General features: G+C 37.2%; 2 protein-coding genes across 6 annotated transcripts in view; one reads left to right on the top strand and one right to left on the bottom strand.

Annotated features, from left to right (window-relative positions):
• LOC133844761 (protein O-mannosyl-transferase TMTC1) overlaps nt 1-25,567 on the top strand; it is a 59,206-nt gene that overhangs the window by 16,807 nt on the left and 16,832 nt on the right. For all 4 annotated transcript variants that reach the window (XM_062278978.1, XM_062279000.1, XM_062278967.1 and 1 more), the window contains one exon: nt 20,458-20,565. In XM_062278978.1, the coding sequence (XP_062134962.1) occupies nt 20,458-20,565 (108 nt within the window). The remainder of the gene's footprint in view (nt 1-20,457; nt 20,566-25,567) is intronic.
• On the bottom strand, nt 6,140-22,471 carry LOC133844766 (TATA box-binding protein-like 1). 2 transcript variants are annotated; one of them, XM_062279023.1, is made up of 4 exons: nt 22,394-22,471; nt 7,391-7,497; nt 7,148-7,327; nt 6,140-7,086 (listed from the first exon to the last, which is right to left on the bottom strand). In XM_062279023.1, coding segments are annotated over exons 2-4 (837 nt in total). In that variant the 5' UTR covers nt 7,393-7,497; nt 22,394-22,471; the 3' UTR covers nt 6,140-6,431. The 2 variants fall into 2 exon arrangements, with proteins under 2 accessions (XP_062135007.1, XP_062135000.1); XM_062279016.1 differs by lacking the exon at nt 22,394-22,471 and adding an exon at nt 9,908-10,034.

Below are 25,567 nucleotides of genomic sequence, written 5' to 3'. Positions count from 1 at the left end.
CGAGCTGAAAATCAACAATGAAACATTTGCCAGACGTTAGCCCTTCATCACTTCACCACTCACTCTCGCTCTCACTCTCGACGCTGTAATTAACTAAAAAATTGTTTTTTTTTTGTTTTGTTAGCAGTTAAGAGGGGAAATGAAAATGAAAATGAAAACGAATACAACACGAATGCATTCATTTGTAAAAATTGTTTGGCGTTGCACAATCTACAAACCAAATGAAAGCACAGCAACAGCAACAGCATCAGTAAGAGCTACTAGAAAATGCATACAATGTTAATACGACTCACTCGGCAGTGCAATGGATGATGCCACAGATCCACAATCCAAATATACCAAACTCACTCATTCAGTCTTCCTCTTCTCTGCTTATTGCCTTTCTCTCTCTCTCTCTCTGTGCGCTCTGTATCCGAGTTGTGTGTACACACTATGATGTTGGTTTTTAATTTTATAGCCAAACAACAAAATGCTTACAGATTTCGTAGTAAGCTCTCAATTTTTATTAAAAATCGATTCTACAAGTATAGTACAGAGTCTGCACTTGAACTTCGCTTCCTTCTTCTTCTACGTCGTATACGTAACATTGCGTATACGCAACGGGGTACAGATGGGTTAAGGGGCAAAATAACATAGTATATGGCATAATCCCGTTTAGTTTGTGGCTTTGCAATTTAAGAAAAACACATACACATATTTGAAATGCGGATAGAATGAAAGGCCATAAAACCGTTGAACTATTGCAATTTTAATCCCCAAGAATGGTTATGCTTGAAATCAAGCTAGCCAAAAAGCCAGCTAGCATCACAAACCATTTGGATTAAAGAGAGACCCTTAAATGAAACCGATGAATTTCATATTTTCGTATTTGCATGCCACAAATTTATTGATATTCGAAAGGACAAATAATCTTGCCTCAAAGTAATGGGAATTGGAAATTATTTACAGTAAAATATGTCTATATTCAAGACGACTTTTCTCAGTTTGTTAATTTGATACCCTGCTTGTGTGTAACATCTTGACTAAAGCCAAGAATATAAACTCTGACTGGCTTTTCAAGTGCTGCAAATAATGTGATATTTTTGGAACTGCACAAAAGCCAAGCCATCGGATTTTGGGGCCAACAAAGCACCAGATTCAGGTTGCTGTTTGCGCACACGAATCCCACACAATGCAAAGGCGGAGGGGGGAGGGAGGGGGAGGAAAGGGATGGCAACTATTTTTCGAAGAAATATCCGTACAAATTTTCACAATTAATATGCACTTCCTGTGCAGACGACTTGCAACCATTTTGCGAGTGCAGCCAGGCAACAAGACTTCCCAGCAACAACAACTACAATGCAACTTATGCGGGTGTGTGTGTGTTTACTTCCCCCTCCCTCTTGGGGCATTCTTTGAAGCTGAAACTCACACACTCATTCCCTATTCACATGTGAGTTCATTGCTGCTATTAATGAATACGTGTGCAGCAATAAACCCATTTTTTTATGTGCAAAAGTCACGTGAGAAACTATTTAGTACAGTTAAGTCAGCTGGCTAAGGGAAAACTCCAAGACGTCGACTTCGACGTCGACGTAGACGAAACCTGTGCAACTTTGTGCCAGGCACAGTCAAAAGAAATTCTACTTTATTCCAACATAAATATCACATGTGTGTGTGTGCGAGTGTGTGTGCAACAAAAACACACACAAATCAGGGCTAAAAAGTGAAAATATTTCTACCATACAGATAAAAAAAAAAACAGCAGAAAAAACACACACTGAGGCAGTTTTGTGAGCTGGTTGAATTAATTTTTTGGCGTTTATCAACTAGGCAAATTGAAATCGTGTTGTTTCTACTACACACACATGTGTGTGTGTGTGTGAGTGTGGCATCCCTAACCCAGTTTTTGTTCAAATTGATGTGAGCACTCGAACAACTTTACTCGAAATGTTTTTAGGGGGCGTGCCTGTTTCGCCTGTGAGCTCCCGTGTTAAATAAAATGCATAGAATTGCTTGAAGAAAGTTTTGTGTTAGTTAGCAGCCAGCGGCGAATTTCTGACAGTCAGCTAACTTTTTGTGCTCCTTCTTCTTCGCTTTTCCCCCATTTTAATTTGGCATATCAACTAATTGATTTGCAAGTGGAACGGCAACTTTTCGGTACTTCTTTTGCAACTTTTCAAGAATTTGTATTTAAAAACAAAACTAAATTCCTCAATAGCAGACACTTGCGATGCTAATTAGTTAATAAATTGTTTAATTATAAAACTTTCAAATTGACTTTTATTTCTTCTAAAGTTAAGATTAGAATGCACAGAACTGCAGTTGAAGTATCTTATTTATATGAAATGTAAAAACATTTATCTTTGATCGAATTCATTTTGCAACAAAATTGAAATATATGCACTTATTTAATAAAAATACCGCCAGGTACTTATGGAATTCTAGGATCTCTTATAAAAGAAAACTTCATTGGTCTCTCGAAATGCATTTATAGTATATTGTTTGGATGCTCATGAATATTTTCTTTTGTTTGCCATGAATTTCATATTGTTTGGACAGCGGAAGACGGCAGTGTGTGTGATTCCAATTATTCGTATATTTGCCTCAATAATATAATGAAAAGTAAATGCAACTGAGAACGCGGTCTGTGTCATTCCACTTGTAATTGCGTAATAAGGCTGGAATGCTTTAAAGCCGCTTCCCGTTAACAGAGCACAGCGTGTGAGCGAGAGAGAGATTTGAGTGAGAGACATGGGACAACAACAAGGAGATGAAGAAATGAAAAGGAAACGAGACGAGGCGAAATGTGCACGTTGATAAAACATGAAATGAAATAACATGTTATTGCACTTTGCCTTAAATGAATGCAATGTTCCGTCTCCCTCATTCCGCTGCACACAGAGAGACTGAGAGAGAGAGAAAGATGACAATTGCCAGGCGCTGATAAAGTCGACGCATTTTGTGGTCGCCTTTCTCACGCGGACATCGCGTTCGTCCTGAATCACAAGAAATGCAATTTAAAACCACAAAAATAATTAAAAAACTTTATGCGTTGCCCAGAGCTGCACATTATACACACACACACACACACACACACACGGAAAAACACACACACATACGCAGCTTCCAGTAGGCGATAAAATCAAAGACTGCGCTGATGAACTTATCGTGGCATCTCGCTCTCTCTCTCTTTCTCTTTTAAGCTCTATCCGCACTGCCGTTAAACGCCGTAACGGTTAATGAAATTGTCTCGTATCCCACTCCCTTTCCTCTCTCACACTCTCTTCTTCATCACAACTGCGGTTGCCCACTGACGTATCAGTTGATTAAGCGACTTTATGGCATCAAATGCAAACTGCACTGACATCGCCGCCGTCTTTGTTGTTGCCCCGTTGTTATTCTTCATTTCTTTTTTGCACTGTTCTGCGCCTCGTCTGCAGCTACCTTGCTCTAAAGCTTTCGCTGTGTCATGTCCCGTTTTGTGCTGTGTGCAAAGCTCAAAAGCCAAAAAGTTTACGCAACATTGCACGCGACTAAGCAAAGCCAAAAGCGTCAAGTTCCTTTATCAACTCGCTCGCTCTATCTCGCTCACTCACCCGCTGTCTTTGTCACCACTTAAAGTGTGACTTTGGCCTTCTTTAATGCACAACTGTGCACCGCAAAAAAACTAAAGGGAAGGGAAGGAGCAAGGGACGTAATGGTGACGCTCGTAAAAAACATTTGCGCAATGTCAACAAATTTGCGCGCTTATTAGATTTTCGTGGTTGCACACAATTTCGCCAACTAAGACCGCCGCAGAGAGATAAAGTGCAGCAGCAGCGGCCGGCAAAAATATGAATAAAATAGCGCAAAACTTTCGAGAAAACGGGAAGTGCACGCTGCGTTTTTGGCTTCGGTTAACCAGCAGCGCCCTCTGGCGGCGAACAACCGCCCACAATTCTAGCAGCGCTGCCGACGTCTCGGTCACGGTCGCCGCATCTGCTAATGAGTTTTGTTGTCCAGAGTTCTCTTTGCTGGCCAATGCACAAATTGGTCAGCGGCTGCTGCTGCTGCTGCTACTGCTCTGACCTTTCTCACTTGCTATCTCGCTCATGGTCTGAGAAATTTTACTCACAATTCATCTGCATCTGCACGAGTTTGTGTATATATGTATATGTGTGTGTGGTAAGTTAATATTTGCTGCATAAATTCCAGTGCTTTGGAATTTGCTGCCCTGCGTTTCGTTAGTTCCTTTTGCGCTTTTGTCGTCGTCCTCTTTGCTTTTTTGTTGTGTGCAAATTATGAAAATGAAAATGCACACATAACCTCACTTCGCCCTTGCCCAATAACAATAATCAGCATTGCCCGACCACACGGTCCCACTCAACACAATGCAGTATGGCCACTCTAGGTCAGGGGAGCACCCCCACATATGGTCTACACAAACGCACACGCAACCAAACTGAAATTAATTACTTGCTGCATTTTTCAGCTTTGCGCGTGGAATTTAAATGAGCAGATTTTAGTTAATTTGTTTTCCCTGCAAATATTTTGCAATATAAGCGCCTAAAACCCTAATATTCATGTGCGTGGGCATGTGAAAGAAAAAAAAATGGCGCTCCCGCCACAAAAGGACACCAGCAAAAAAAACTGCGCAGTTTCTTGAAAAAATGTGCATGTCCAATAAGAATAATTTAATATCTACATAAATCAAAATGAGTGCACTTACCGAATACGCGCACTGGCTTATTAACTTTTGGCACTTATTAAATAAACACTCACTCACTAAACACAAAAAAAAAGCAAAAAAAAGCACTGCACTTTTCACTGCACTTCACATAAAAAAAACACAAGCGCACACTTTACCTGAACTAATAAGAATAGGCAATATATATTATTAAAAAAACACTCACACACTAAACACAAGAAAAAAAAAAACAAAAAAGCACTGCACTTTTCACTGCACTTTGCATAAATAAAATTAAGAAAAAAAAACACACTCGAGCACTCCACTCTTTTCACTTTCACTAAACTAATAAGAATAGGAAATATCGAAGGTCGTGATGAGTTATCGAGAGCATTTAGCACGACACGACGATATCGATACTGCCCGAATCCTTTGGGTCTGACCATTTTCGTAAATGCTGTTATCGAGAGCGTGCACGACAGAGGGATATCGATATGGCCTGGGAATTTTAAAAGGATTTTTTTAATACAAAAAGTACCAATAAGATATGCAAAATACCCTAATGAGTAATCCCAATAGCCCACAAGCTACTCAAACAAAGCGAAAACACGTGAAAAGCCGTCAATGGCCCCAAAAATGTTTAACAACAACAGAGACAATAAAAGCAGCAAACGAAACAATTGCAAACAAAAATGTTGAAAATTATCCGCACATATCGTAACCGCTGCACTCGGCCAGTCGAGTCGAGGCCACAACACAGCAGCCAATTCGCTGTGGGAATGTGTGTGGGTGTGTGTGCGCTTTTGCAAAACAAACACAAATGCGACAAGCACACAAATATGACACTGAATTGTTTTCCACGGCGGCACAAAAACAATTCAAATGCAATAGCTTTGAAGTGGACAGCGACAGCTGAGTGCAAGAGGGACAAAAATATAGCGTCAGCAGACAGTTTCAAATTTCATTTCACACATTTTCGATACGATACGGCGGTTTGTCATTCTCCCCCCATACCACTCACACACACACAGACACACACATAGAGCGTAGTGAGTTTGACTGCTGAAAGAGCGAGACGGAGTGGGAGGGAAAGCAAACATGCAATTCGATGAGCTGCAGTTTGAATTTACATTGTAAATTTGTGAGTGATTTTTAGTGTTTTTGCGCTGTGACCTCTTAAATTGCTTGACATTTTTGTGTGTCTGTGTGTGAGCATGCAAATGCAGCTAATGACTTGTGCAAAAAAATTGACATAAAAGATGAACAAGTACAAAAGCTATGGCCAGCAATGCTCGACTGCAAAATACGTGATAATGATAATGGCATACAAATGATGTGTAGTACATAAATACTAACTGATATTGCTGACACAGTGTGGCCGTAGCTGCTGACTCTAGAATTCTCGGTATTTTTAGCGAAAGTAAAATATTAGTAAATTTATGTACATATATACTAACTGATATTGCAGAGTATGCAGTGTGGCCTTACTAATTTTCAATGGTCTGACAAAGTTGATAAAAAATTAAAATGTATAAACGAAAAATTGCTAAAACTTTGTTTGCATATAAATTGTGATATTTAGTTGAATAATACTTATTAGCCAACGGCATTTTTCACATTGTTTTCGCTTGGCATTAGCCACGTGTGTATGTGTGTGTATTTATAACGGCTCTTGTCATTTAAATAACCGACAAAAGTTTGCTGCACTTGGGGCGTTGCATTTCGACATTTATGAGCATAGAGAGCAAAAGTTGCATGTGTTCTCTACCGACAACACAAAAATTTAAAGTTTCACTTGTTGTTGGACTCGTTGCTGGCCGGGAATATGCTGGAATGCGTTTTGAAATTCCTTCTCCCAGAGCAATGTGAAATTAATGTCGCCAAAACTGAGCAGCAACTCCCTTTTATCGTCCTTGACCAATTCCTCGACACGATGGCGATAGAGAAGCGGCAGAATTTGACTTATGGCATCTTGAGTGAGACGTGGCGAGCATGCCAATAGCACATACACGAATCCTTGGGGAAATATGGACAATTTGACTATCGAATCTGGCATTTCATACATAAGATATGGATTTGTTTGTGGATCGTAGCTGCAAAGCTTCAAATTCTCCTCATAGAAACCCTTTAGATCAATCGCAAATGGCATTGAGAACGTTGCATTAACCACGTTGAATGTTATCTTGCTTATCACAGGACGGTAGCCAAATTCTTCGACGTAATCCACCATGCGGTGTATGCCTAATGCAGCGCCTTCGTAGCTGTAGCCTTGGCTAATTATCATCCCATTAGCGTAGACCTTTAGGTTGCACGCGGGTCGCGGGATGCGCACTAAGAGAGCCGAATGTTTGTTCGGCTCGTAGCATGTCATTGATAGAAAAGACGCCATTTCGCTGAGTTTGTAACGGCATTTCGTATTCACCTGACAGGTGAATGGGCTGCAAGACCAAAATGAATACAATTCATAAAGAAACATACAAAAATAATCGTATTACTTACCGATAGAGAAGATTCAAGTAGCGCTCCACTGCCTGAAGCTTTGGAACGTGACTGTAAATTGTCAACACATCGCAAATCGTGACATCTTCCACTCTATAACAAGGCGCAGTTGTTGTCTTTGCAGATGCAGACTGTTCTTTATTTTTCCTCTTTTTTGCAGGACGCTTTTTAACTTCCACCCTGTTGAGATATTGAATAGTTAATTAGAAATTAGTCAATCAAGAAATATAAACGTATACCAACATATTTCACTGCTCTTGATCTGGTCGTGATGAAGCCTGTTAATTAGTATTTTATTTATCGATAAGTTATCGAGCATAAGGAAGAGCCCAGAATATCAAATTGCAGTCCTGTAATTCAGTATTTTGTTATCATTGCGCAATCGATAAATATATCGTTGCGTAGCAATAAGGAGATTAGCAATAGCAAGGGCGCTTAAAAATCAAATGCATATGTATATGTATTTCAGCACTCACTTTTGTTTGTGTTATGCACAATTTAAAGTATTTCATTGCGCATTGGGCAAACTAATCGTCCACTCAGCAAAAAGTTGGCTAAAAGCTAAAAACCGCAGCCGAGGCAACACGGCTGGCTGCCGCCAAAGCAAACAATCAAAATATCATTCAATTTCAAATCGCAGAAATTGCATAATTGAAACCCCATTGAAGTCCATTAATAACTTTATTATGCAGCCAGCGAAATGTAAACAAAGAGAGCGGGCGACAACGAGTGCGAGCGAGATGGCGCAATGTAAACTCACTCATATTGCCAGGGTCGTGGTGGAGGTGAAATAGAAGAAGCAGCAGCCTGTGAAGTTGGAAGCTGGAGGCTGGGCTGAACTCTGACTGACGTTAGCTCATCAAACCCGAAAAACCACTTTGCTCAACTCTTTTCAAAGTGCATACATCATCAACGCTAAGCCAAAACAAAAAAAAGAAGAGCTTTGCTGTGCAAAGGGAAGCGGTGGGCGGTACGCCGTGGGTAGGCGGCTAGGCGGGGCAGAGGCGCTGAAAAGTTTTGTGCAATGTTGATTTTTCCGCAAGACTCGGTTTTTTAGCCAGAGCATCGCTGGACGTCGAGACGCTGCTGCTGCGAGCTGTGGGAAGCAACAGAGAGTAAGTGAAGTGAGGTGAGGTGAGATGAGTGGGTGGTGAAAAGAGTGAGTGAGATGAATTGGATGGAGCAGCAGCTGTGCCGCAAGCACTTTATGAAAAAGCCGCAGCTCAGGCAAAAATTCTTTCAATAATAAAAAAAATATTGAGCCAGCAGCAACAAAGCGAAAGTGAAGCTTATAAAAAGTGAGGTTAGATCAATGTGGCAAGTGTTTTAAGTTTTGATGCACAGCCTTGACTTTAAAGCCGAATAATGATGATGATGACGATAATGATGATCATTGCCCTGTTGGCTTTTCTCCTTAGTTGTTGTTGTTGCTGATGACAAACAAAACAATAGAATCAAAGCGTTTTAATGGCTTTTGTGTGTAAAATGAATGAATGCGAATGCGGCGGCGGCCACGTTTCCTGCTTTCATTTGCAGCGTCATTTGCTGCCTCCCCCCTTCGCCCTGCCTTTGGTTGATTGGCTTATAGTATGTTTGTAAACTCACACACACACACACACGTACGCATCTCTAGGTAGTTACAGTTACATGCGCTAATCGATAAAAGGGGCGTACTTGCCACACCCCCCCTCTATCACTCTCTCTCTCCCTCCCAAGGATGCTGCATGTGGCTACAACAAGTACAACTCCAGTTGCCATTATTGGTTTTTTGTTACAACTGGCATAGCAAGTTAGCAACTTGCCACAACCACGTTGCTGCCACCAGCACAATGTCTACCCCCCTTTCCCCCTCCGTCTGTGTGTGTGTGGATGAGCTTGTAAGAGTGACAATTAAAGGAACATGAATGTGCAGAGAGTGTTCTCGAGTCGAGAGTCTGATATGCATTGAAAGTCCTACATTTCGGCTGCTGTCAGTTTCAGTTTTCTTAACCCTCCTCCTCCCCTCCTTCTTCCCTTCCCCTCTCTTCTTAGCTACTTCACCTCCATCAAAATTCCCCGTCTGAACTTGCGTCGAACCCTAAAAATAAATTCTGGTATAAAGTTACATTTGGATGAGGCACAAAATAGAAGAAGAAGCATCTTTCATTAAAATGGAATTTTGTGCTTATAATTTTAATCCTCTCTTTTATTTCGAGAGCGGCACAATCCAAAAAAATACTTTGTGAGGTAGACAAATAAATACCCTGGAAATCGAATATTATAAATATTAAATCAATGTAAATAATTTCTCAAGAAAGTAAGTAAGAAATGAAAAGAAATTAGTACTAAATTAAATACTATAAATATACCAACGGATATATTTGAAATTTAGGTATAGTATGAATAATAAAAGCAGAAAAGAGCGGTATTAATTTTAAAATAATTAAATACTAAAAAGATGCCAACGGCTATATTTAAAATTTTGGTATAGTAAGAATAACAAAAGCGAAAAAGTGCGATATGCATTTGAAAATATACCTTACTTAAAATATACCAACCGCTATATTTGGTATATTTATATAGTACCATTCAAAATATACCATCGAGTGGAAAAATACCAGATTGTCAGTGTAATAACGTCAACTTTTTTAATTTCTCGTTATTTGCTTTAAATTTGCAAGCTTCTACTGTGTAAATGTTTTGATTAGATAAAAAAAAACTGAATCTCCCACGCATTTTTTGTAGGGTATTTGACTACGTTTGAGTTGTATTTGTACTCACAGAGAATTCATTCATTCATTTGAAAACACACACAGCTTGTGACTCGGTTTATTTTTTATGCAACTCTCACATAAACAATTTATTGTTCTATTTATTTATTTATTTACTTATTTACGAAATATTGCCAACGTGTTTTGTTTTGTTTTTTGTTAGTGCAAAGCAAAGGCATCGTTTGAGTTGAAGCTAAGCTGATCTCCAAATGAATTCGAAATCCCAAATGCTGCTCCAATTGTTATGTACTACACTCTCTGCCCTTTTCAATTAACACCGAATAACTTATTCACTACAATTTAATTGCTAAATGCAGATTGATTTATTTTTAATTTTCCACTTATGTTTTAGTACTAAATAATCTATTATTCAGTATCTTAGCTATTGAAAACTGCACTTTATGGTATATTTTGAATGTAGTTCTTTATCAATATACTAAATATAGAATACAGTATATTTTTAGTATTTTAAGTATATTTTTGGTATATTTGTAGAATCTAACACTCAGTATCTTAGCTATTTAAAACTGCACTTTTTGGTATATTTTTAATGTAATACCTTATTAATATACTAAATATAGTATATTTGTAGAATCTATCATTCAGTATCTTAGCTATTGAAAACTGCACTTTATGGTATATTTTTAATGTGGTCTATATCAATATACCAAATACAGTATATAGTATATTTTTAGTATTTGAAGTGTATTTTTGGTATATTTGTAGAATATGGTTTTGAAAATGAAAATTGAAAATGAGTAGTTTTCTTACTTGTTTATTATTTAAGTCAAACAAATGAAGTTAAGCATATTTTAAAATTAATTTTTGCGGTAATTAAAAAAATATAATTAGCTTGCGGTTAACCAAGGTATTTCAACTCTTTCTCTTATGTGAATCATGTTCAAGCAACGTTTGTTTATTTGATTCTCTGAGATTCATTTGTGCCAACGCATTAGATTGCTTTCTTCTTGAGGAAGGCAAGGCAAGGCAAAAGGGAGCGGGGCAATCAAATCGCAGGCAATGGGCAAAGAGACGGCTAATTAGACGATCAAGGGTCGTGCCTATGTCAATGTACGCCCCCGAAACTCATTAGGGAGCCAAGAGCATGGCATTTTGAGGGAGGAGGGGGAGATAGAAAGGGAGGGAATTGGGTTTTGTGATTGTGAAAATCAATAGCTCTATTATTATGGTAGGCAGCGCGGCGACGCGTTGATTGACAGCCTAATTGAGGTTTCTGACTTCTTTAAGTTGCCAAGAGGCCAACGACCAACGTTTTGCTGTGGATGGAGACGAAGACACAGACTTCATTCATGTTGTGTTGTGTTTGTGATTGTGATTGTGCTAATAATAATATTGTAATAATGGAACAACACACACAAACACAAACACCCACCTACACAGACACCCCCTTTAACACATTAAATATTTGCCGAAACTCACACTTGCCACACAGAATGTGGCACGTTTGGCTTCCGTTTGAATTTTTTATTGATTGGAACTGTTTAATGTCAATTGCTGTGCAAATACTAATCAAATGCTTGGTTTACGCAATTAAGAAGCAAACACACACACACATAGAGAGAAATAGAGAGGGAGGACTGAGAGGAGACTGAGAACGCCAAGTCATGCCACGCCCAGCTAGTGGCATGTGGAGGCTCTTAATTAGCATTTACACATTGCGTGCAACACACTGCAAGACATAAAATTAACGCCGACACGAATGTGACCCCTTAACCCCTTCTCTTAACCTTCTCCTTACCCAAAAAAAGCAAGTAAAAAGCTCGGCGCCGAGATACTCGATATCCATTTTAAATGAAAACTAAATAGTGCAGTATTCATTTTAAAATATAATAAAAAATTATACCGCAAAAATATACAATAGTGTTTAAAAATATGCCAAAATAATACACTACAAACATACTAAAAATATACCACAGGCTATATATGGTATGTTGATATAGTAATATGTTTAAATTATACCAAATTAACATACTACAAAACACTAAAATTATACCAACGACTATTTTTGGTATGTATATTGATATAGTACAACATTAAAAATATAGCATAGAGTGAAAAATACACCAAATTAATATACCTCAAAAATACTACAAATATACCAAAAGCTATATTCGATATATTCATATTGAAAATATACCAAACAGTGAAAAATATACCAGATTGTCATGCGTTTTCCTCTTACAAAAGTATTTTTTAAATAACTTCAACTTTATTTGTATCGTGATTGCAAGCACATTTTCATGAATCATATTACAGTTATTATTGTATTTACGAAAATGTGAGACTGGAGGCACAGAGTAATAATACCCGTCCACCCCAATGGGTAGCGGGTATAAAAAGGCGAAATTGAGGGCCGGCAATCGGCAATCGTCATGGCTAAAAATCCATGAAAACATCGGTCAAAAACCTCGAACAACAATGGGGCAAAAGTCTGAAGTGCTGCCCATTAAAAAGTCTCGTCTGCAGCTCTCTTACACTCCCCTTCCCCTTTCCCCTCGCTTCACCTGCAACTTTTTTTGCGCCCCCACGTTTGTTATTATTGAACTTTGAAAGGGTTGAACTCCGTTTTGACAGCGCACAACAAAAGTCTGGTGCGAAAAGTTAACAAATTTCATTTCATTTCCATTTTGTTTATTTCGCTATTTGTTTGTTTGTTTGTTTGTTTGTTGCGATGGTTCAATGTCCCAACGATGGTTTATTAAAAGTTGCCATGCACTGTGCCGTCATAATAGAGATTTTGTGATTCAATTAGCAAATTCAAATGCTGAAAGCTCAAGTTGATTGAAATTTGCATAATTTCTATTAAAAATTTTGCAATTCATTTGCTTTGTTTTTTGCTCGGCGTTTTGCAATTATTAATATATATTAAAAAATTGCAGAGATTTATGCGGAAATTTACGATAATGCATTTGCATAAATTGAATTTCATTATTTAGTTTACAGGGTATTTGTTAGTGCTTCTATAAGTTGTTTGTAATTGAGTTTTTAGTTATAATTTCAGTGCACATAAAGTTGAATTAATCACTTAATTATATTTATGTTGCGGAAATGTGATACAAACAAAGGCAGTCCTAATGAAATGAGTGACTCAACATAGTCTGTCCAATTAGATAGTTCATAATATAAAGTATTCTCCGGCTCGTTTGAGCGCTGACAAAATGCCAGACTGTGGCGCCAAGAAAAACGTCTGTTCTAATAATCTTTATAAAAAGCAAGCTGAATTGCCTTGGAGTGTTTTAAAATGATTTCTATTGCACTTATATGCTACTTTAGGCAACAATATACTACAGACAAAAGCGAAATGCAAAGAGAAGAGCGAAGAGAAGAGGCGAAGCGACATGATATCCGTTTGTGCTCATTCAAATCGCATGTAAAAACTATGTAGCATACTTTGCTGGCACAGCCACAGCTACAGCCAAAAGGACTCGCTAGGCACTTGGACCTGTTCCAGAAGCAGCAGCAGCAGCAACAACAACAATAACAACAGCAGCAGTAACAGCGACAGCAACAACAATGGCAAATGGCAAGCGGCAATATAAAACGTAGCATACTTTTTTGGGCACAGGAAATGGCGGAAGCACATAGCGCTGAAATAAAGTGTTGCATACTGTTTGGCGCAACAATAATAAAATATTGCATATTTTGCGGCTAACACAAAAATTTCGCAGCGAACACTTCTTCCTTTTTATGACCTCTCTCGAGGCTCTCGCTGGCTTAACTTTCTCACTCTCTCCCTCGACTTTTTAAAGTCCTTCTGCAGCTTCTCTACTCGGATTTGCAGTATCTGCATGTGCAGCTAATCCTGCAATATAATCCTGCAGAAATGTTGCAATATTGAGATAACTGAGCATGAAATTTGTGCTGAAAACTTTTTTGAATTTGCAGTAAATTAATTTCTTTGAAATTACAAAATTGGGCTTTATGTTAATTTCGGCCACATTTCAAAATATTCATGAGAATTTCAAGTTGCTAAAAATAAAAATAGCTAAGAAGTTCAGCTAGCTAAATTTGTATTTCATTTCTAAGTATTTTAAGTTGTTTGTCTACTCAGATAAGTAAAATGAAATATAAATAGAAAGTTGAATGAATAATAAATCTTATCAAATCTACATTTCAATTTCTTTTCGCTATTGAACCACAAATGTTACAGAGTTTTAAAATTGTTTACAAATTTTATCCATTCCTATATAATTTGAAGTTCTTTCTTTCTAATATACCACAAATCTACCTTTCAAATTCCTCTTTCTAATACATCACAAACATGACAAGAGCGCTTTAAATAATTTTATTAATTTGTGGTTTCTATTTCTAGGGTATTGGAACTTTCACTTTGCCTTGCTATCGCTATTGCTGGCCTCTGTTTTTCCCTCTGTTTCCAATTTCAAAGCAGCAAACTTTAATGGCAACAAATGCTCTCCCGCCAGCTCCATTTTATATTTGATATTTTATTACATTACATTTCCCTGGCTTATTACATTTTGGCTTTTAAGCTGTTGACACAACTTGATTTCCGCAATCGTTGCCGACGTTGCTCCCATTCCCCTTTCTCTTTTTTCCCTTCCTTTCTCCATTTGCAGCATTTTAGCAACCGTGACTGGTCAGTTGAGTTGCAGTCTACGAAGCAAGGGGAGAGAAGCTTCTCCAGTTGAGTTCAGTTCAGTTGACTCGACTCGACTCAACTCGAGTCGAGTCGAGTCCATTCGCTGTTTTGTGTCACCATTGAGGGGCCACCCACTAGGTTTTTGTTTTAGATTCCTTTCCTTCCCTTCCATCCTTCTCTGTTTTTTGTGTGTTTTCACTTTTGGGAACTAGAGATGGTGATGGTGATGGCGATGACTGTGCCCAGCTTTTTGTGCTGACGCCTGACCCAGAAAACAAAATTGTGTCTAATGGGTTTTTGTTATGTGCGCGGTGTTGTTGTTGCTGCTTTGCTTTTTACTTGACATTTTGGGAATAATGTTTCCGGTTTCCGGTTTAAGGTGTGCTAGCGCACTCTCTATACTGTATACTGTATGCGACAATTTCCGCTTTTCTGTGTGTGTGTGCTACGAATAAGGTCAACTCAACGCTCAACGCTCTTTAGCTGATTTCATAAAACAAAAAAAAGTCAAAAAGTTTGCCCCTTGATGTATAGTATGTATATTAATAGCAGGTCGCACTGTACAGGCTGCACTCCCTATCAACATCAAAAGATGCTTACGTTCAGATACTTTCAGCTAATTTCAGTGCCGCCGTAAACATGACAACGTAATTATTTTTTCTGTCATCCGTTTGCTGCTGCTGCTGCTGCTGAGGGATGTTCTTTAGATAAGATAAAGCTGCGCGTCCCGTGGGAGGAGACTGTGATTAATGGGCACAGCGCCCTGGCGACATTTGCATACGAAATTGAAAGCAAATATTTGCACTGATACAAGGCAAAAATTTGAGAGGCACAACACAGAGAGAGGGGAAGAGTGTTGCGCTAATTGCACTTTGACTTTTGAACCGTAGTGAACGAGAAAACCCGCTCCCAAGGACACATATGCCAAGTCTGTCTGTCTGTCTGTCCATCTGTCTGTCAGTTCTCATCCCGTCTCAGTCTGAGTCACAAAATTAGCAAAGTAATTCAAGGCGCCAGCTGAGAGCAACCTCTTCAGACGCCTCAAATTAAGTCCTTTGGCGCCATTTGATTAATACCCAACGCACGACGCTTTTTATACGCTTTTTATATATTTGCTCTCAGTCTCGGTCTCGGTCTCAGTCTCGGTCTATTTTCGACAATGGAATTAATTGCCCGGCTCAAGGCCAAAAAGGTGCCAAACTTTCGCAACAAACACCTGCTAATTTCATCTGCACTTGCTCGTTTTGCCTTTTTCTCTCCGAAAGCACAAACAACAATTTTTACGTTCTCAAAGTGTGGCTTAAAATCGTCTGCCTAAAAAAGGATTCGACTTCAAATTGTACCCCCGAGAGTGTAAGACTTTAATGTTGAATGTTTCGAGAAAATACTTTAAATTTATGGGATTTGCATAAAGCAACTAAAATTCGATTATTTATAGACTTAATTTCAATGAATATTATTCCCAATTTAGTCGCAAAATATGATCAAAAATATCTATCTATCTATCTTTTGAGCGCAAATTGAAATATTTCAAATCTAATGGCTGCTGAGTTTCGAGCTGACTCCCAACGCTTTGGCACAATAGCAGACTAAATTGTAAAGATTATTCGGCATTAGTAATTGCTGCTTAGCGAGGGTTGCACAACAAAAAGGCTAACAATCTGGTCTATATATGTATATACATATATAGTATATTTCGAATTAAATACTTTATCGATATACCAAAAATGGGCTTCGGTATATTTTGAATATATTTCATCGATATAACAAACACTCTAATATGTTTACCTTTATGGTATATTTAGAATGCAGTAGTGCATTGATATACTAAACAATATGGTATATTTTGACTTTTCTGGTATATTTCGAAAGAAGTACTTCATCGATATACCAAATATTGCATTCGGTATATTTCGAATGAAGTACTTCATCGATATAACAAACAATCTGGTGAATTTTTATTTCTATGGTATATTTTGAATGCAGTATTGCATTGATATACTAAACAATCTGGAATGTTTTGGCTTTTCTGGCATATTTCGATGGAAGTGCTTCATTGATATACCATATCAATTCGACATATTTTGAATGTAGTACTTTATCAATATACCAATCAATCTGGTATATTTTTACTACTATAGTATATTTCGAATGCAGTAGTTCATTGATGTATTATACTAAACAATATGTTATATTTTGACTTTTACGGATTATTTCGAATGAAGTACTTGATTGATATACTGAATATGGTCTTCAGTATATTTTTAGTATTTTACGGTATATTATGTGGTATCATTTACGAATAATACCGCACTGTTTTGCTTTTATTAAAATGGGTAGCGAGCTAGAATGACCAAATATGTAGTCTTAGAACTTTGCTTATTTCTTCAACAAGTAGTCAAAAGTTCTGAAGCAATATTAAATTGCATAAATATTGTTTATAAAAACAATCTTTGCCTCTACAAATTGTGCTCAATAGTTAAAGGCTTTGGTGCAATTAAGAAGGGATGATAAATGAGGCTCATTTTCGGCATCGATAAGCTACATTTAGGAACCGCCCTCGATGGCTGGCAAAGGCAGCAGGACACAAAACCTATCAAGGAATATTGCAAATCAGGCTCAGCTATCCCAGCGGACAGCTATTTATATAGCCAGCACACACACATTTTGTATATTTATAGTTATGGTAGCGCAATATTATCGTTATTAGAGCTCATTAGCAGCGTCATTTGAGGCGTAGATAGCAAGAGAAATAGAGTAAGAGAAAGGGAGAAGCAGAAATCAATGTGGACAAAGTCTAGTACTCATATGTGTGTGTGTGTGTGTGTGTGTGGGAGTTAATTTGAGTGAATGCTCGAGGCGTGAAATGATGTTATGATGTTTGCTCAGAGATGTACTCGATACTCGACGTCTTTTTGGATCAAAGCAAATTCATTTAATTAGCGTAAAATCATAAAACAACACAAAAGTTTCACCTGGCAGAGTCCGCAAAAGGAAAAAGACAAACAAGACAGGACAAAGCAGGGGAAAAGTGAGAGGTGAAAAGCGAGAGGCGAAAAACGAGGCTCATTGTCATTTGCAAACGGTGCGACTTAATTTCTGTGTTGTCTGTGGAGGAAGAGAAAGAGGGACAGAGAGAGGTGTGGACAGGACGAACATGAGAGGAAAATGCCTGCCGGAAATCGTCTGCATTGTGCGAGATAACAATTTTCATGCAATGACCGTGACGACCCCCAACCCCAACCCTCTCCCTTGCCTCCCTTCCCTGTGTCCTGCTGCCACACTCATTACTTGTAATGGCGCTTGATGGTGATGATGACAACTACAACTACAATAACAACAACAAGCGAGGGAGGGGGGGACTGTATGGAAAACAAGAGAGACTACAGCGGAACTGGGACAGCGGATTGCATTTCAAGTGGCATTTCAGGGATTCAGGCATTCAGTTGTCCAACAGCATCCCAGAGTCGTTGAATGTGCATGTTACATGTGCCACACACACACACACAGATACTCGCATACATTCGCATTCAAAATGCGCTCGTAACGTTTAATTTCCGTCAACACACACACACACAGAGAGAGGGACAGAGAGAGAACAACTACACACAACATGTCTGCGGCTAATATAAAACGAAGAATGCCATGAAATACGATGAGCATCGTCGCATTATGTGCAACAACAACAACAACAACAACGAAACAACGGAATTGTGCGAAGCAACCACAGTCAGAGCTTCAGCTTCAGGTCCATAACACACTCGAGCCATAATCATAATGAACGTGGGCGTTACGGTTTGTTTGCATTGCCCACAAATGTTCATTCCATTGCAAACTCTCTTCCCCCCCTCTCCGCAACTACGATTTGCCAGCATAATTTGGCGACTACTCGTTGTTGATCGACACATCGGTGAAAATAATGCACAAATTTGTAAGGCAAAAATCGACACTGCAAATGCAGCCATAAAATTCATTAAACATTTCAGCGGCTACGCGGAAATGAGTTTTCTCTACACTCTACACATGAAATGTATTCTATGAATACCAAATGTTGACACTTTTAATAGAAATGCTTTCGTTGGTATAAAACAAAATGATTAGGTCAAGAAAGAAAAGCAAAAAACATATTCGATATAAATGTATGTTTAGATAGTATAATGAAATTAGTAAAATTAATAAATCAAAATAGATATATTATACATACATTATATATTCTTAAGCATTTATATTAAATTATGAAAACGTGATAAAAAATAAATATATTATATATGTATTTCGATAATAATGCTATGAAATAGCGCTTCTTTTCTATGACTTCCAAATGCTGACACTTTTAATGCAAATGTTTTCAGTTGGTATAACAAATATGAAAGAAAAGTAATAAACGTATTTAAAAAAAAAATTAGAAAAAACTAAACTTCATGTAGTAAATAATAATAAAGATTTATATAGTCTAGTAAAACTAGTAAGATAAATAAATCAAACTACACATATTTTACGTACACTATAAATCCTTAAATATTTACATTAAATTGTGAAAATGTGGTAAAAAAATAAATATATATTTCAATAAAAATGCTATGAAATAGCGCTTCTTTTTCTATGAATACACTTTTAATACAAATTATTTCAGTTTGTATAACAAAAATGAAAGAAAAGCAAAAAATTTGAAATAAATTTACATACAACTTATTTTAAAGTAGTAAATAATTAAAAAAAGTGTAGATAATAGTGAAAATACAAATATGCAACTTTTTATATCCTTAAACATTTACATTAAACTGTGAAAATGTGGTAAAAAAAAATAAATATACATATGTACATAACATAACATAAATTGATGAATAAAAGTAAATTTTTAGAAAAAAATGTGTTTTTCCCTCTCAGGCCGGGAACTTATTGAGTGGTGTGTTATATTTAGATAGAAGAATGAAACTACTATAGTAAACAAATCAAAATAAAAATTAAAACAAATATTTCATATCCACATTATGACAATGTGGTAAATAAAACATATACATAATACTGCATACTGCACAATATACTGATAGTTTAAGGTGGCAAATATGGCATATTAGTATGATTTGGTATATTGGAATGTAAAGTTAGATTCCATTTTCTATAAAAATAGAAGTGCAGAATAATAAAATGAATACTAACTTAGCATAACGAAGAAAATAAATAGTTTAAAATAAAGTTATATATTCGTTATCTTTATACTTTAATATAGTATAAAATTTAAATGAATAATACTTGTATTATATAAATTACCTATTTTATACTAGGTTTAAGGTAATGTAAGATAATGTAGTAAATTATAATAGAAAATGTGTTTAACTTGTTTTTATATATGAAGTTTCTTTCTACTCTTAAGTTATATTAACAAATATAATATATAATCTAGTAAATAATAAAACTGATTACATTATTAATGACATGTTTTTTCTACTGTAATATGGTTATAAACAAATCTTTGTGTTAATATTCATTAATGCACTCTCTTTCTCTGTGCTGCCAAAATGTTTTGCACAGTAATTCTAATTTATTTACACAAATGAAATCTTTAGAAAATTTGATCCCTTTTGAAAATGAAAAGTCGTTTCGAGGGCAACATTAAAGTAAAAGCGAAAGTGAAGTCGCTTTTACCTTTAAGCATTGTGGTAAAAAGAAAAGTGGAAAAAAATGTAAATGTCAAAATGTGAATGGAAATGGGCAGAAGAGAACTTCGCATTTTGCCTTGGCCTTTGCCTTTGCCTTGTATCTTCTTGCGGGTAGAAGAGGGGCGGGGGCGGGGCAGACGGCTGGAGGATTAGGCGCTTTGTTGCGGAGCCTACGAGAATTAATTTGAGCATATATTTTATGACACTCCACTTTAATATTTGTGGACATTTTTGTGTACATTTGTCTCAATGTCGTCTCTCTCTCTTTCTCTTTTGCAGGTGCCGCAGGACGAAGGACAAGGACTACGCAGGACTCGTCGGCTGCACGTCGCTCGCCTTTGTTCTATACTTAAACACATTAAACGCTGGATTTGTCTACGATGACAGGTGAGACAGACAGACAGACTAAAAAGAGGGAGTGAGGGAAATTTGAGCGAATTAAAAATTCCATATGTCAGCAAGTTGACGAAGGTAAATGGGTCTCCCCCTCTCCCTTTGCCTCGCACCTGTCCTGGCCTCTAGGGTCGAGCTTTGGGTCCACGTCTGCTTTTTTTGTGGCGGTTTTTCTTCTTTTTGCCTTTGACACAAAAGTTTATTATTAATTGTGCCGCCAAGTGGCGTCATTCATTTGATTAAAATCACTATAATAAATTTTCGAGTTTGCCTAATTGTAAAACTGGCAACGAACTGCCAACTCCAATTTCGCAGACAGAGTCACAGCTTATCGCTCGCTTGTGTATTGTATTGTATTGTATGTATATATAGTACTATATAGTATGTATTTAGTACTTTTGGTCTATTGTCAAAATCAGACGTTGCCTGCGAGCACAGCAAATTAAAAACAAAATGTTGATTTATGTTTCGCAGCCACTGTTCAAATTGCTGCTCTGGAAGTTGGAACTTGGTTCTTCTTAGGCTTTACTACCTTCGCTTCGCTTCGTTTTGCTTCTCTCCTCTCTCAAAAGCAAAAGCAAACGCAAACGCAAACGAAATTACCCATAAATATCAAAAGTCATGTACAATGGACAGGAATTTCCCCCGAGCACTTGCGACTTGGACTTGGAAGCTTCACACAGTTCCCCACAGTCTGCACTATGCCGGACATGGAACCATCCAACAACTGCTTCCCCCTCTCTTACTCTTCTTACCATACCTTAGTCCCCCTTGGCCATTACCATTGCTTTGGCCATAGACGAAGTCAACCGCTGCGCTTCTGGACGCCAAGTGACGCCGCAACTACAAAAACCAGCAAACAATTGTACTGTGTATATTGGCGAAGAGTGCTGTGTACTCTGAGATGGAAGGGAAGGGAAAGAGTGGTGCAGAGAGGGGAGCGGGGAGCGAACAGGGACACCAGCATAAATGGAAAGTTATCCACAAAGTGCTCAGCCAAAAGCTTCAGTTGTAGCTCGTTATTTTGTGCAGCTCTTCCTATTACGATATCCTATAAACCAAGTATTTCCATAGGGTATGCACAAGCAACTGAGGTCAGCAAGGTTAAGGGGAATAAAGCAGACAAATGAAAGCACATTTTAAGTATTTAGAAGTTAAAGAATAGATTTATGCAAGTCCCTGAAATATATTTTTTGGTGTGGACTTTAAGAAATAAATAAAATAACTATAAAGAAAATTAAATTCAATGAAAATTTAAATCTTCTATATGTAAAGTTGTTCGTGCTGTTTGACTGACTAGTTCACTGAACTAGCAACGCTTCGGTAAGAGCTAGAAGGCTGCCATTTTAACATACCATAGGAAACGAAATAAATACCAAATAAATACCGAAAAAAATAGTACACACTTTTTGTAGGTAAAACAAAAATCGCTGGGTTAGAGATAGAAGGCTGAACGGAAAGAAGAAAGAGCGTAGGCAACGAAATAAATACCAAATAAATACCAAAAAAATAGTACACACTTTTTGTAAGTAAGACAAAAACGTTGGGTTAGGATAGAAGGCTGTCAGTTAAGCAGACCACAGACAACGAAGTAAATACCGAAAAAATACTGAAAAAATACTAGACACTTTTTGTAAATAAAGCAAAAATGGATTGCCCCAATCGACAAGAGCTAGAAGGCTGTATTTTTTAACAGAGCGTAGGCGACGAAATAATTACCAAATAATTTGCATACTTATATACATACATGAATTATAGGTATGCAAAAAAATATAAAAATACGAGTAAATATGTTAGCAAATATTATTAAAACAAAGCTTACTCAGTTTGTGTCCAAATAATCCAAATGAAGTTTGCCTGCGAACCTAAAGATTTAATTATACAAATATTATTTATAAATATAAGGAAGCAATATAACGTAGTTTATTAAACTAAATATGGTTAAATGAAAGGAAATTAATACAACTTTAAATGAGCTACAATAAGCAGAAACTCAAAGAGAAATTTGATCATTTGTATTTCTGAAAATATAAAAGTATCTTCTAGCCTATCAGTTTCCATAAAGTTGTTTACGTTTTTTGGTTGTTGGTGTGCTGCTTGTTGGCAGAAAACAAGCATAAAACTTACAGACACACAAAAATAATAAACGCAACTTATGTAACTGAGTTGCCAGCGACTGAGCTGCCCGCTTCCCCCCTTCTGCTCTCTCTCTCCACCCTCCGCTTGCACTTCAACAAGGCGCTGTCGCTTATTCCTGCTTTTTTTTTGGGTTTGGGGAGGCGACAACAAAAAGTTCTTGGCTGTTTTTTCGGGCTGAGAGCGGATGCTTCTGTGGTCACTTTCACGCAACTGCCAACACCGTCAGCTAGAGCTGCCTACCTTGCCTTCTATTGTGTTGTGTTGTTGTGGTCCCACACACACACACACATACACGTGGCACACACATGAACACAAGTTATTATTGTCAAGCCAAGCCAAACAAAACATGATTTATTAAATGGCAGCATTCCCTTCAATTTGTTTCCTATCAACTGGAAAAAGAGCAATGGCCAATGGCCCAACACGAGAGGGGGGATGAGGAGGGAGGGTAGCAACAACATTTTTCACGTGTGTTGTGAATTGTTTTATGCTTCACCGTATCCCCCCATCCTTCTCCCTCCTCCAATAGCTGCTGAGATATGAGCTTTTAAAAAGTTTCGCATGAAATATTTCGAATACAAATCACAATCGTAATACGAGTAATGCTTAAACTTATGCTCATTTATCCTGACCACGTTGTGCAATTGTGCACCTTGTTTAATTAAGTGCTTTGTGTGGGTTGTTTTTTTTTTTGTTTAAGAGAGTGTGCACAAAATACAGGATTAGAGCGCATCTTAAAATTATTCGATTAGAGTTGAATAGTAAATGGCAATCAATGGCATAAATTTATAACTTGAAATATTCATTAGGCCTTGCATTGCAAATATGCATTTAAATGAAATATAAATTATTTAAAATGCATTATCGGAAACTAAGCTTTAAAGAGCTTTTATGCTTAATCTTAATCACTTAAACGATGAGTTATTCGTTAAAAGGTATTTAGCTTCAATATGATTTAAAAACTTAAAGGTTAATAAATACATTCAATAAGTATTACTTTCTCTTTTAAAATCGTTTAATGCTTTTCGAAGCTTGCAAGCGCTTTAAAGCTTCTTCAAAGTCAGCTTTAAAGCTTTAATTTGTTTTGTCCTTATTGAAGCATCAATTTAATTGCAAATCAGAACATTATAAGTGAAGTTTAATCTTTATTTATTGTTTTTGCTCCTTTTGACTAAGTATAGTTTTCTCTTTTTAATTCGAGTAAAGCTTTCCAACGCTTTCAAGCACATTAAAGCTTCTTCAAAATCAGCTTAGTTAGTATTGAAGCGCATATTTAATTGCAAAACAGAACATTCTTAATGAAGTTTAGGATTTATAAATTGTTGTTGCAGCTTTGACTAAGTATAGATTTCTCTTTTTAACTCGATTAAAGCTTTCCAACGCTTTCAAGCATTTTAAAGCTTCTTCGAAGTCTACTTTAAAGCTTTAATTTGCTTAGTCTTTGCAGCATTTATTCTAGCACTTATTTCATTGCAAATCAGAACATTCGTAATGAGCTTTAAGCTTGATTAATTGTTGTATGTTTTGCACATCGTTTGCCAGAATCGTTTGTTGCCCAACAGGTAGACTCTATATATCATTTAACCGCAGCTGTGACAGTCGGTTTTAAAGAGCTTCCTTCTATGGCAGATTTTAAATAGCGAGTAGCTTTGCCTACGGTCAAATGTTTCACACCTCAGCACTTGATATATTTGCCTTTTGCCAAACAGGAAAAATGGTGGCAACAAAGCACAGAGGAAGCAACAACAAGCCGGGCTACAAAATGTTGCCAAAGAGCCAATCTGCAGTCTTACAATAATTTATGTGCCGTATTAAAAGGACAGCGACAACAAACGCCCCATAACAAAAAACCCAACGTTACGTATACGTAATTTTTTGATGGCCACACGCCCGTAAGGCCCACCGGTGACAAGCAGTGGGTAGAGGGGGGGATGGAGGGGTATGGAGAGGCAGTAGCAACGGCATTTTTCGCTCTCTTCAACAGTTTTTTTTTCGTTTTCTTTTTATAGAAAATCGAAAATTTTCACTTTACATAAGCAGAAGCAGCTCCACACAAAATGTACAAGTGTTTGTGGGTAGCCATAACGCCATAGCGATGTACGTAAAGGGGAGTGAGGAGGGGGACTGTCAGGTGAGGGGCGGAGTAGGAAGAGGAACATTTACGTTGCGACGTTGGGTGTCCTCCGTTGCCTCTGATGCTATGATATATTGTCTTCAACAAAAGCCAACCACAGTACTGTGCTCAGCTCTGCTCTGCTGGGTGTGAGTGCGTGTGTGTGCGTGCGCGAGTGTGTGTGTGCCTGTTGGTGTGTATAGATGACTCGAGTGACAATGCACAGTGGAGCAAATGGTTGTAACTGCAGCAAGCAAAGTGTGCTCAAATGGGACTTCAAAGTCAACACACTTAATTGATCAGTTAAGTTCTATTGAACTTGTATTCCTATATTAACATACGTAAAGCAATTGACGTAAAGTAAAAATAAGAAAGAAATCTTCAGTAAAAGCAAAAGTGGGGTACTATTCTTGAAATATAACCAGTTAAGGTACTAAAATAAACCGAATGTTATATACTTTTTGGTATATCAATAAACTATTATACTGAATGCTATATTTGGTACATCAAGATACTAATACATTCAAAAATACTGAATGCTATATATGGTATATCAATATACTACCACAGGCTATATTTGGTATATCAATATACTGTTACATTCAATATAATGAATGCTATATTTGGAATATCAATATATTATTACATTCAAAATACCGAATGCTATATTTGGTATATCAATATACTATTACATTCAATGTACTAAATGCTATATTTGGTATATCAATATACTACTACATTCAA

The sequence above is a fragment of the Drosophila sulfurigaster genome, chromosome 2L, assembly GCF_023558435.1.
Source record: "Drosophila sulfurigaster albostrigata strain 15112-1811.04 chromosome 2L, ASM2355843v2, whole genome shotgun sequence".
NCBI classification, from domain to species: Eukaryota; Metazoa; Arthropoda; class Insecta; order Diptera; family Drosophilidae; genus Drosophila; species Drosophila sulfurigaster.
This window is presented reverse-complemented; position numbering and strand designations above follow the sequence as displayed.